The 13,945-nt window shown below is 36.5% G+C and overlaps 1 protein-coding gene across 1 annotated transcript in view; it reads left to right on the plus strand.

The window, feature by feature from the left end:
- Positions 1 to 13,945, plus strand: part of POLN (DNA polymerase nu) — a 113,916-nt gene that overhangs the window by 14,727 nt on the left and 85,244 nt on the right. Inside the window, exons 4-7 of the mRNA XM_056339737.1 lie at positions 1,207 to 1,695; positions 2,189 to 2,379; positions 4,146 to 4,258; positions 7,328 to 7,485. Coding sequence (XP_056195712.1) covers positions 1,207 to 1,695; positions 2,189 to 2,379; positions 4,146 to 4,258; positions 7,328 to 7,485 — 951 coding nt within the window. The remainder of the gene's footprint in view (positions 1 to 1,206; positions 1,696 to 2,188; positions 2,380 to 4,145; positions 4,259 to 7,327; positions 7,486 to 13,945) is intronic.

Genomic DNA, 13,945 nt, shown 5'->3' on the forward strand with positions numbered 1-13,945 from the left:
ACTTAAAACAAATATTAAAATCTGTGGTTAAGTGACAGTATGAAGATGACTACTAAAAAATGTCATTATGCAAAAAGCTGAACTTACCAGATTTTGTATTTTTATAGTTGCCTCATTTGAGTAAGTTAAATGTAAATATACAATAGTATAGTCCAAATAAGCTTACAGTGATGCTTGCAAATGCATCACTAATAATACCTCATTTTTTCTAATGCCTCAGGAGTCGAAAGCTTGCCAGCTCCTATAAGACCTGTTGATCAAGGCATAAGAGGCATATTGAGGGAAGATAAACTCTGTATATCCGAAAATATCTCAACATATATTTACCTTGGGGAATCTTGTAAAGGTTGCCAGTTGCCATTCCAGAGTTCTTGTTTACAAAATCATGTCTCTCAGCTGAAGAGCTTGTAGAAGAAACTAGCAAAATAAACAGTAAGAAAATACTAGGGTCCATAGCATATCAAGAGAATTCCTGAAGAAAATCAAGGATCAAGGAATAGAATTTTAATGTTACCATGCAACTTCTTGCTTAATGCTATTTAATGGCATACCTCTGAAAAGGGATCCTGGGGACTATCTGGAGTAAGAAAGCTGTTCTGGGCATAGTGGATTAAACAGAGCAGAATATAATACTCATAGACCTGATAATACTACTTCAGTGCAACTTCCATTATTTTTCTGTTATATCTTACAGTCTTGTAATTTGTTTGAAGGCATTTGTGGAGATCCAGTTGACACAGTGCACTCGAATTTCCAAAGCAGTCATTATGGTCCCTTGCCAAAAGTTCTTTAATAAACTAAGCTGTCATTGAAAAAGCTCTGAATATTGAAGCTAAAGATGGAAGGGAATTGTCATTCCACTCTTCACATAAAGGCTACTAATAACCTAGTCACAGTAGAAGACAGGCTACTGGACTAGATGCGTCTTACAGTTGTTAATTTGCTGTCTTGAATATTGGACTAATATCCAAAATCATCACTGCTTTTTAAATATAATATAATCAATACAAATCAACAAAATAATCTACTGATGAATAATTGAATTTTGTTTCATGCAGTGTGGTTCCCCTAAACTGTTTTGTTAGTATCAGCATTTTTTATAGGATATCACTTCCTTCAAAGCTTATCTAAATTAACTCTTGTATGTTTATTTTTTTTCTGCTAATAAGCTGAATAATTGGTTCACTTAAATTCCATTTTTTCCAGGAGATTAATGATTCCACAATTTTCTTGTTAAAAACATCTGCCAACCCTGAAAAATGTACTGCTGGTCAGGTAGTCAGGACAGTACATGCCAGTGAAAGTCTTTGCTGTCAAGATACCAAAATTGTGCGCTATTACCGGGATTTAGACTTAACAACATGGGGATATCAAGAAAGAAATCTTCCAGGAGAAGCAAAAAACCTGAAACACGGTGAAAAGAAAATAGCTACTCCCCTTAAAAGAAAGCAAGATGTGCCTAAATATTCTTCAGAGAAAGCAAGAAGATTACCTATAAAGACCTACACTTCTTCACATGAAAGAAGATACAACGTTAATTCTGGACAAACAGAGTCTTCTAAAAATTGTCCTTGTGATATCAGGAATTTGGGATATGAAGAAAAAAGAGAATTGCTTGCAACTATAGAACAGGCAGTGGCTTTTGTAACTACTATGATATTTCATGATGGTTCTTCACAGCTTAACTCAGAGCAGGTTAGTGAATGATGTCTTTTGTTTAGAGTCAGTTTTGTAGAACCATTTGAACTGTGCATGTGATTGAAACATAAACCATGTTCATTAGGAGCCTAGAATCTGGACAAATTTTGTGTGTTATTGCTTACCAGAATATAAATGTAAAATGAGATAAACCTTAATACTTCTGACTACATTTTATTTTTCATTACCAAGTAAAACTTAAAAAAAGAAACTGCTTGGGCTAAACAGGCATTTGTATACTTTGAGTGAGATTGTTTGAATTAGAATAGTTTTTTCCTGCTTTTTACTGTGTCTGTCACAATGAAATTTTGTTTCAAGGCTGAAACATTTGCATGCTCCTCTACTGTGTCAATGATGTATGCAATAACTCTAGTATACATAATAGGTTTCATATTGTAAAATATTTGGGAAATATTTTTGGATTTTATATTTTTTTATAGGGTTGCATAAAATCTGTCACAAGAAACACTATTGTAATTATACTTAACAGGTCTTAACCTCATCAGTAAAAGGAATTGTTGTCTTAGTGAAGAATCGGACTGCTCACCCTTGCCCTCCCAGTTACTCTTCAACTGATTATACTTGGAATGCTGCTAATGAAAATGATAGATTAATTTATTTACAAATTGAACGGTCATCTCTTTGGGAACAAGAACAACAGGCTCAAAAGAAATTTGCTTGGTGAGAGCATATAGGAAAAAATACTGGTTTGTTTTACATAGGCTTTTAGCAATGGTGATGTTGGTTACTTGGCACAGGATTAATCACCTTACATGTCAAGTTTGTTGAATTTCATATTAGCTGTGTTAGTTGTGTGTCAAGCCTGGGCTAATATAAACCAAATAAGAATAGACTATTCCTTTGGGCTCAGCATATTGCTAACTGCAGCCCTATAGAACTAGACTGGGATTCTGGTAGGAGCTGTTTACATTCACCTAGAAATCCTTTATGGACAGAACACCTTATATATAGCAACAAACCTTACGTTTCATCCAGATTTATCTTTTTTGTATCTTATCTTCTGTTTCCTGAACTGCATTTCTTATCTAGTACATTTTTGATGGATGTCGTTACAGTAAACATCCTTTTGGAGCTTAGCAGATACTTTCAATTTTTTGAGCATAATAGACTTTTTTAGTGGCTTTTGAGATCCTTAATGAAGTTTTCCTAATGTTCAGTAATAATGTTACAAAGAAATTGCAAGATAGTTTTTTTAAGTAAATGCTTTGTGTATCTGTTTAATAGTTGGACTAAATTTTAAACTTCCAGTTAGTATAACCAAAATCCTTTTTTATTTCTCACTATTAACTTTGAAATAGTATCTGATAAAATGAGAATTGAATCTGATTCTTAGGTATAATAGTCACATAAAGCTTCATTAGAATATTTTGACTTTCAGTAGTAACTGCTTTATTGTAAACTGCTGAATTGGGGTTATTAAGAGCATTCATTTTCAAGATGTTGAACTTGGTTGTTAGGTGCATCTCTGCCACTTCCACTGTGACTGGAAACAAATCACTTCACTTACCTGTACTTCTCCAGCTGTAATATTGGAGTTATATGACAGCTAGTTTAATAACTTGTTAGTATGAATTTAAGTTGGTCTGAATTGATACTAGTATCAATAAAGCATATATGTATGAACAGTAAAAATTTGATAATAAACAAGTTGAGTAAGTGGGGTGGCATTTAGATGAAATGTATAGGTAATTATTTGTTGTAAGAATGGCGCAGTTGTTTAATAGTGGATCTACACTGTATACAATAATACCTTATGATTGCTACAGTTTCTAGTATGTCCAAAAACTTGGTACTGTGGTTTCTACAGATAAACTTGAAAGCTCTATAAGAAAACAGTTTTTCTATATTGCCCAAAATAGACCTTATTAAAAATGACACAATTAGTAAATCTATATATAAATATATATAATTGGTAAAATCTCTTTAAAATAGCAAGGATGTGGGAACTATAGACACTTGCAAAAGGAGTGGAAAAATGTTGTAAAGATGAAACATTCTAGATATAAATAACATATTAGCACTAGGCAATGATGGTGATTTAGTTTGTCTAGTATTTTTTAAATCGTGGTTTTACAATACTAAATTAATTCAGAAGCCTCTGTGATCTTATTTGGGTGTATTAAAGGGGTGCCAGTTGCTGTTTCGGATTAAGATTGGATTCAATTTTGAGTGTCAAATCAAAATTGTTTTCTTTATGAATGCATGATAAGGCATACCTGCTAAGATGTTTAATTTATTATAGAATGAAGCTTCAGGTGTTACTGAATCGAGAATTTAATATTCAAATACAGTATTCTGTTCTTAGAGGAATAAAGACATGTCTTGTATTAACTGTTTAGTATTAGGTGCTAGTTAAATGTATAATGTAAATAATTCACTATATCTAGTAGCAATATAGTGTGTGTTAATGAACTACTTCTGTGCAGGCAAGTGTTGTTTCAAATGCTACATTGCAAAGTTCCAATTATTTGCTTCAATGCAAAAGATTTCCTGAGGACTCTACTTCAAGTTTATGGTAATGAAATTAGCTGGAAACAAGGTAATTAATCTAATCTATGATCCAATCCCATAATATCTGGCTTTTGATGTTTCTGTTAAAACCACTAGGTGTACAAGTAACTAGATTGGTGATTAAGAATTTTAGCACCATGGGAAAGACTACTGTTTGTGGGGGAGGCTGTGGCCAGAGGCTTGGCATGTCAAGATGATGTATTTCTTCTCAGAGTAGGAATCAAATAATTGAATAATTTAAGGATAGCTTCCAGTGGAAACAAAAGCTCTCAACGTAGTCATGACTATAGCTTAAAAAGTCAAACTGCTGCATGTTTCATGTTCCCTAGAAAAACTTTCTCTGCTCAAGAGGAAAGACTAAAATAAATACCAGAGGTGCTCATAGTTGTCAGAATTAGGAATTACTTGAATGAGTCCTTGGTTTTTTGATGGGAACAAGTAAGACACTTTTGTAGGGGTGTAAAAGCAACTACAAGCAGAAGATATAAGATGTAAATACCATCTTCTGGGTTTTTTTCTTCATTCTGTGTATCATACTACTCCAAAATAAGTGTGATCTTTCAGGAAGGACTCCTTCTATGGAGAATCTTCAGCTTGTGTTCAGCATCTGAAAAGTTTCATCAGTAAATCACAGTAAACTGATGATGATTTAGAATCTGGTGTGAAGATCTAGACAAAAGACACGTAGTCGTGGGAGTGGGAGGGGGGGAAGAAATGTGATGGTACAGGCACTAGTGACAGTTTTATTTTCCTGTACACACAAGAAATACTAGGTTAGATCCTAACTGATGCATAGGATTTGCATTTGAAGTTTGTAGTGTCCAAAAGAATTCTTGCCCAGTTGTATGGTTTGGGTTTTTTTTAAGCTTTGGAAGTTAATGCTTCTTCACCTATTATTTCTGTATTGTAAAAAATAAAGAAATAAAACCCCAAAACAACCCCAAAAAACCCAAAAGCAAACAAAACCCACCCCAAAAGCAACACAAAACCCCTACTGTTTTAAAGGTAAAAATCTCATCGTTGTAAATCAAGCAAACACTGAAATTTCTCTCTATGTCAATATTGACTGCAAACAGTTGAATGATTGCCGTTATTCTGAAACTGGTGTACTAACCATTGGCATACATACATTAGCCATGACTAGGTATGGTATGCTTTGCCATTGAGATTCACTAATTTTTCGAAGTAGAAGGACAGGATTTGAGTACCATGTCAGTCTTGAGGAAAGTATGTTTTTATCAGCGCAGACTCCTTACTTACCCAAGTTTGATCCTGGTTTTGCTTCACTCCTTTCAGCTTTGTTCTGTCTCGAGTTTCCTCCTCCTCACCTTGCACATGTCTTCCTTTCTCCAAGACTGAATTGGTGGTGATGACTACCCTCACCTTTGGTGAAAATTGTACTTGGGAAGGAAGGAATGGATGGATGGTTGGGGAGTTTGATTCTTTATCCTTTTGCAGTTAGAGACTGTCTCGTGCTCATTGTAAATAGAGATATGAGAAAAGGATCTTTGAGGTATCTCAGAGACTACTTGGTAACAGGATTCTGTTCTTCCGCGTATCCTTTGTAAGGTGGTGGTAGTGGTGGTGGTAGAAAATTCGGTGCTCTTTTCATGCAGTCTTCTCTTAAGCTTATGAATGTCCATCACCTCACTAGGCAGAACCTTCCTGCAGCCTCTTGGCACTTTCCAACAGCCATCAGCTGTGGAGTGTTGCTGCCCATCAGTGAGGCAGAGTTGCTTAGTTTGCCTCTTTACTGTGCATCATTTGAGTTCACAGCAAATCTGTCTGTTATAGTTGTCGGAGTTTCATTTAATTCCTGTAGGGATTACTTCCTGTTCAAAAAGCAGTGGAAATCCCATGGACACATCCAAAGTTTTGTGAGTGAATGCAGAGTTTGACATACTTTACGAAGCTGCATGATTCCAGGGCTGAGACTGTCCTTCTGATCACAGAAGGACTTAGTGCTACTGTCGGGAGGGTATCCTTGAGACAATTTCCAAGGCTGTTCCTTAGCATCTGTTAGCTTTTGAGGTGAACAGCTGTTTGTATTCAGAGTATGTCAGGATAGCGAGCTACATGAAATCTTGGTATGAGACTATGCAGATGAAGTATCCTTTGGTTATCTGGCCACTCCAGCAGAGCTCAGGTTGATTCAGGGGCAGGATGTCTCCTTCCCTAACACTTGCTGAGCAGCCATATGAAGTTCTTTTCAGCAACAGTTATGTCAGTGGAGGTCAACAAGCCTGGTTGTCTTTAGAATAGTCCTGCAGCTGTAACTTGCATTATGGATGTTAAAGTTTGCTTCCAGGTAACTGAGTCTGTAAGGTTGTGTAGCATGGAGTTCTCTGTAAATGTACCTGTCAGCTGTCATTTGAACTTGGGGGATACTGAAGAGGCTGCTTAGACCATCTTTGAATAGATTACAAAGCATTCTAGTTACTAGTGTTTCTCTTTTCTTCTTTGTAATACTACAGTACGCATGTTGAGATTGTAGTTAAAAGGGAAATGAAACTGCACTAGGCTTGCTCTATCCAATGTATGTGAACATGAGAGAAAGTGCAGTATAAACACATACGATCCTATAGGACAAAAGGCTCAGATTTTTGGAAACAATGCATTGTGCATTGATATGTGAATTCATGTATACATTAAAGAACTTAGAAGTCTGATTGCTAGGAAGTAAATCTTCTCTCCTCTGACCCCAAACAGCAATTTTGTGACTATCAATCAAGTTAACAGCAACAACAAAATGGTACCAGAGGGAGACACTCTTAAGAAAAACTTTCAGTTTGTAATTTTTCAGCAGTAAGAGAGGCTTTTACAGTCAGTCTTAAGAACCAAAGGTTTACTTGCATTTTAAAACTTGAAAAAAACCAAACCCACAAAAAACCCCTCTTCAAAAATTTTCAGTATTGAACTTACTCCTATGTAGTCATGATACTATTTGTTACAGCTCCAAATTCAATATTTTAACACTTTTGTAGTTTAAATGCTTGTCTGTTTGATGTGTATGTAAGGAAAGGCAACACTTTATAGGTATTTTTCAGTATGGGAGGTAATTTCAATGTTTTTATTCAGAAATAACTTATTTTTGTAGTTGCTGGTAGTGTCGTGTTAGATCCAAGGATTGCAGCATGGCTGATAAACCCCAGCGACACAGTTCCCTCTTTTGAATGTTTACTACAGAAGTATTTTGAAAAGCCTTTTTCTATGGAAACAGTAAATACAGATATGGGCACTTTGAGAAATGCATCAGTAAGTAGTTTGTTTTAAATTGTTTGCGCTTGGGTTAAAAGGGGGAGGAAATGATGAAAGAATTGCTTTTACTTACAAAATACTGCAAGAAAAAAAAAGACAGAAAATGCTTTTCTGAAGGAAGAAAGTTACTACATTAATATTACTTGTTGGAAATCTAATTTTAAAGAAAGGGGAGAAGGGGAAGGTTCACTGCATTCTTCCAAGATGGGGTCATATTCTCCAGGAACAGCTGTAAAATTCTCCTTTAAAAGTGGTCAGCAACAGTATTAATGTATAATCTGATTATTTTTTTTCCACTTCTCTGCTTTTCAGTTTTCCTTTCCAAAACGTTTAATGTCTTATTCTCTTAACTCCTGTGAACTTGTAGCCTTTATTTAGTTAGTTGTTATTAACAATTTTGCTGAATTTCACAGCTGGTAAAGGCACACATCATAGGCTGAGGTGTTCCTAGGGAGTCAAATGTGAACCTTCAAGCATGTGTTTGAAAAATCTGTAAATTGTTATTCTCAATAAGAGAATGCATGATGAACTTATCGAGAAGTTATTCCAAGCCCCATAGAAATGTCTTACTGTTTGTTGAAACTTATTTACTGAATGTTATGAAATGTTGATATTTGTATTTTGGGCCATGGTGATCTACTCTGGGCACATTAGCCTTCAGGGGTTGTTTAAATGATAAAAATAGATGTGTAGCAAACTAAACGGTGGTTTGGTGATTTGTGGTTTGGTTTTTTATTATTTAAGAAACCACCTACTTTTCAGAGACCTTGCTTGTTCAGGCACAAGTATTGTAACGTAGGGCTTCTAGGATACAAATCCACAGATGTCAAGTGGTCTTAGAGCAGAGCCAGTTTACTTCAGAACACTAGCCATAAACTGCAGTTGTTCAGATGCTATAGCCTTTGTGGGTTAAGCTACTAGTGCAGGCAGAGGACAGGCAAAGAGGCAGAAGCAATAAACTTGGTTATTTTTATCTGTGATATCCCCTCCTGTGAGTCAGCATCCTTAATCTTGTCTCTTTCCTTAGCTTGACTCAGTCTTTTGTTCTTTCTGTCACATCTATTCTTAGTTAACATTTCTCAACTTTGTCATCGTGATTCCCAGCTCTGAGTTAAATACCAGAGTTTTATTTCCTTCCTGCCCTACTTCAGGTCTAGTTTGTTTCCTTGCCCCAAACATCTCCTAGTCTTTATGCTGACTTGTTCACCCAAGTCCCAGTTAATGTGTCCCTCTAACATCCTGTGATTATTCCACACTCCCACCCCTGATTCCTTATGCAATTACGTTATTCCCTGGACTCTCCCACTTTCTTTTCAGCTTCTTTGTTTGCTCAGTGGCTCCCAGTTCTTCCTGTGAATCCTAGCTCTTTGCCAGGTTTGTCTCTTCAGCCTTCTTGCTCTGACTTTGCTGGTAGAAGTTGTCTTCACTCCCAGAGAGATCCACTTGTGCCCCACTACTCTATTTAAGCTCTCTGTTGTATTGTGCTGGTCTTGTATACCTGGCATAGTACTTAAAACGACTGCTGTTTTATTCTGTAGCCTGCTGTTCACCCACACACCTCTCTAGCACAAAATATGTGCTACTTGCTGCTTGTCCGTATATTTGATGCTGTGCCAAAAGGCTCAGTAAAAGGAGTCATAGTCCATATACCTTGAAACCTTTCCTGAAACAGGTTCTAAACATCCCACTGCTCTTGCAATGGCTTCATTTGCTGATAAGGAATCTTGCGGTCAATTGAAGCCTGTCATTGGGCTTACTTCCACCTCCAGAATAGGGTCAAGTAAGCTCTCTGTTGCTGGAAGCATAGTATTTAACAGACAGCTTGTTGGTTCCAGAACCAGTGGGCATGGACAGTGTTTCCTGGAGACAGGTTGATGATTTTTCACTGGCCTGCTTCAATTAATCTGTCTGGTATAGAGAAGTCCTCACTGATAGAACTAGACTGTTACAAAACAAGGATCACCACCGGTGGATCTGGGTGTTTCAGCTTTGAAGAGAGCCCTCTGCATCCTGCCTTCAAGTAGCCTACTGTTTCCTCAGTCTTGCAGTGTTCAAGTCTGCTGTAGGCCCAGGGGAAGCCTGTACAGTAGGTGTCCGTATTGTCTACTCACCACACAAGTAGTGCTGAAGCTGTATAGGCTAATAGCCCTTGAGCAGATGGAGAACCCATGTGGGCTGTCAGTGGAATTCATTACCCCATTTTAACTCTTCTGCTGCTGGGATATACTTCCCACTAACAGACATCAGCTTATATAGAATCTGTACAGTTTTATCTGCTGTTATCTTGAGTCATATGGTCATTTCAAGATAAAAACAACTATGGTCCAAGCTTTAAGTAGCTAGTGCCCCTATGTTTTGTGGTATGTTGTAGGAAAATGTGTCTGTAGCAAAGATTACCCCAAAACTCAGGTAAATCTGTTTTTAGCATGAAACAGAACTTCTTGTAACTAATAGGTGTCTCCCACACTTCTGTTATGCTCAGCACTTCTCTTAAAAATTAGTTGCATCAATTTGATAAAGTTCCTGTGAAGGTTCTTCCTCAGCTGTGTACCAGAATGCATGCCTCTGTAGCAATGCTGTGTTATAGTTTATCTTAATACACACTAATTTTCAGTCAGTTCTGGTTCTGTTGTGTTTGTGCAGCCACAACTAATTTGAATTCCTTCTGCATTCTGTTTGGATCAAATAATGGATGAAACATTGCTCTTGTCAGTCTGCATCTGCTGTAATGCTTTGGTTCCAGACTTGTTTTTCATCGATTAATGGGACTGTTTTGCAAACAGTAGGCCAAAATTGTGACTTTTGTGTGCAAAACTTATTTTTGTACATTGCGGGATGGATTATGTTTACCTGTTGATTTACAGCTGACTCTTGCACTGTGAGGCCACAGGATCAAGTGTTTAGATGTACTGGTGTCTCAGTCTGTGCATATCCTCATTCCCTAGAAACGTAACCAGGAGATTTTAAGAATCATCCTGAAGACAAGGAGGAGATAATGGCATCTAGTTCAGGGAGCAATTATTGCAAAAGACCCTGTTCAGATAGAAAAAGGTGTCCAGAGATACCTTCTCACAGACTCTGAAGGGAACTTACTTCCCTGAAGGGAGGAAGATGCTTTCGTATCCATTAATTTTTATATGAATTTAGTTTTTTTTTCTTTTAGATAAGTCCTTAATTCTGAGATCTATTTAGACTATATAGACCCTCCTTTAGGAAGGTTTTTGAAGATCTTCCAAATACTTTCATTATTCTTACCTGCTTTTGCTTCAAAAGAACTATTCTTCTAGCTGGACAGATTAAAAGCCCTGGAGGCCCATAGTATTATGACACCAGGCCTGTTCTTAAGAAAATACTCTTGGAAACAATCTCAGTGGCAATCTTTCTGTTTTAGTCCATCATTCATCCAGTATAGTGGAGTGATAGCACATCTAGTTACATTGCATATATTCTTTGAGATGATAAAATCTTAATCTTGTTCTTTACAAAATACTGGATGGTTCATTCAAATGGAAGCATTGTCTTAATTTTTTATGCAATCTTAGAGGAGTGTAAATCTGATAACAAGTAGATAAGTCTCTTTTTTTTCCTTCTCGTCACAAAAAGACCAAAGGAAAGATTCTGAATATATCAAATAAAACCCATGAAACTGTGAAATAAGTAGCAAAGTCAAGTCTGGTAGCATAATTTCTGAGATGTTGCTCTGGTAAGGAAAACACTTTCTAGCTCAGTTTGATTGGAGAAAGCAGAATATATTTCTTTTGGAGCAGATTTTTTTTGCCCAACTGTAGGTATTTCATGAGAGCAGTAAGGTAAGAAACCTGTAGAATAGTTGCAATCTGTATAACAAGAACTTCTGCAGCTCATAGTATGAGAGTTTTTCTTAGTGTTCCATCAGCCCCAAGATACGAATGCAAATAATAAACTGAACATAGAATAGTTAGGATACCTTTAATATACGCATAGGGTAAATGACAAACATGAAGACTGATGGCTTAAAAGATGCCCAAGGAACCCTCTCAGTGCTTCTCCAATTGAGAAGCTTTCCAAGTGATTTCATGGCCCTTTGGTTTCCTGTCAATATATTCTTCTTTTTTTTCTAAAAACTTTTTAAATTCTTCTAGACAGAAAGAGATAATTCATTTGGGAAGCAGATTTTAAATTTATTTTCACCCCTGCCTATGTGCATTAATTTAGCAGAAATGATCTTGGAATACCCTTTTCACCAAGTATTGAGCCAAATCGAGGTCAGTCTTTAGCAATGTGACTATTGAGGAAGAAACAGTGTTACCAGATTATCTTCTAAACTGGTTAGAGTTCTGTTGGCCTCAAAATTGATTTATGCTCTGATGATGAGTCCTCCATGTGGTGTACGTTACACTCATGTTGTCAAACATAAAATAGTAAGCTTCTACTAAAAAGTTCTACGTGCTGATCTTTTTTTTTTAATATTTTTTTGTTTTCCAAACTGTCATGGACAGGAATCTGCAGTCAGCACTGCACTGTGTCTGGGAGAATTGTCTTGCATTCTGGGTTTCTGTACTTGCTCAAGATTCTGTAGTCTTACGGGTTTTCCCTGTCAGACTCCTTTTCTCAGTCTTTCCTTTCAGGGATTTGGTTTTCTTCCAGTTTCCTTCCTTTCTAGTACAGCTCTTGTTTTATATAATAATCTTTCTTGGAATTCTTAACTACCCTTATTAAAATAATGCCTTATGTATAGTGAATCTTACATCTACCTTTTTTGGCTAGTCAGATGCTGAGCTCAGGGTATGGAACTCTACAAAGGATCTCACTAAATTGAGTGCTAATTGAGCATAAATTGAAAGTTATGTGTGCAGAGTAGTTTCAATTTACAAAGAGATCTTTGAGTCATTGTTGCCAGCTTTATGTTGGTTCAGTATGCAGCAGCAGCCAAAAAGCTAACAAAATGTAGGCACCATAAGGAAAGGTATTGAGATGAAGAAAAGGAACATGATTTTTTTTTACCAATGAAAACCTTGGTGTACCCATGTCTTGAAGACTGCGCAGTTCTGGTCTCTGCATTTCAAGAAAGGCACAGTGGGCTTCTAAAAGGTCAGAGGATGGAACATCCTTTATTAAGAAGATGTGATAAAAATTGTGGTTATTTGAAATGGAGATGGAAAGACTGAGGGGTACTATGCTAGCAGTTTCCTAAATTATGATGAAGACAGTGGATAAAGTGAATGCAGTGGTACTACTTGGCAAATCCTGCAGCTGTAACTACAAGTTGAAGAAACTAGGAGGAGATGGGGTTAAAGACACGATGAGCAATGAAGTCTGCAATCTAGAGATAAACAAAAAATATTAAATACATTTTTGAAGCAATCAAAATGCGGACTGTCTCTTAGAGATGCTAGTCTAACTTCATGAAAAAATGTAGTCTGCAGATTAAGCAGGTTCCATTAAGCCAATTGTTCTATACCTAGCGTACATGAAAACAATATATATATGTTCTCTTTATAAAAACTGTTATGATCCCCTCCTCCAACTTAGTAGTCTAAACTAAATAAGCTTAATTTATTTCTTTGTAGGTCATGTTTTCTAAATTTACTATTACTTTTTGTTCTCTTCTTTAGCTTATCTGGCATTTCTTAATGTCTGTCTTAAAGTATTGTGGCCAAGATACCCCAATATTTCAGCTATATCCTCAGAAGTATTTATCAACACAGAGTAAATGCCTCTTTACACAAAGAACCATTAGTTAAAGTTCACTGTTTTACACAGAAAATGAGGAACTATGATAACATGATGCTTAATTCCATGTAACCTATTTTACTACCTCCAGCACAGACCAGGGTGTGATTCTTGGGGAGGATTATACAAACAGGCAAGTGCAAGTCCTCTAGAATGCTGTCCTAGGTTCTATGGTTTGTGACCCAGGAATTTTGCGGGACAATGCTAGTATTTTTGCACTTAATGGCTTGGATGTAAATTTATTCCATAATTTTGATTCTACGGTCATTGTTGATGATATAGGCTACAGGAAAGAAAATCTGTCTGCAGCATTTTTCACATTCCCATCTTTCCTCACAGGAATTTAGTAAAGAAAAGCAGCACTTTGTTTACATTTTCTGTATCAGCCTGATAAATTTCATTGGCTAACATTAAGTTTATTTTTAGTGATCATGTTCTCGGAGCTAACAATCATATTCTTAGTGTCTGTATACACTTCAAAATGGTCTTCTAGCCAACTGAAGGAGGTGGCATGGCTCTGTACAGAACACCTATGGAACAGAAGGGAAGGAAGTGAATAGTTCAGGCACAGAAGAGTGGTAGTACTGATAAGAGAAAGAAAATTGCAAGCAATTTTTCCTTACTTTACAAATAGCAATAGAATTCTGACGTCAATGTAAAAGGCAGCGTAGTGATACTATTTCCCCATACTTGATCTGTGCAAAAGATAAATAAAAGAACAGGTAAACCTTGAATATTCATGATC

This window comes from Falco biarmicus, chromosome 1, assembly GCF_023638135.1.
Source record: "Falco biarmicus isolate bFalBia1 chromosome 1, bFalBia1.pri, whole genome shotgun sequence".
In the NCBI taxonomy this organism is placed as follows: domain Eukaryota; kingdom Metazoa; phylum Chordata; class Aves; order Falconiformes; family Falconidae; genus Falco; species Falco biarmicus.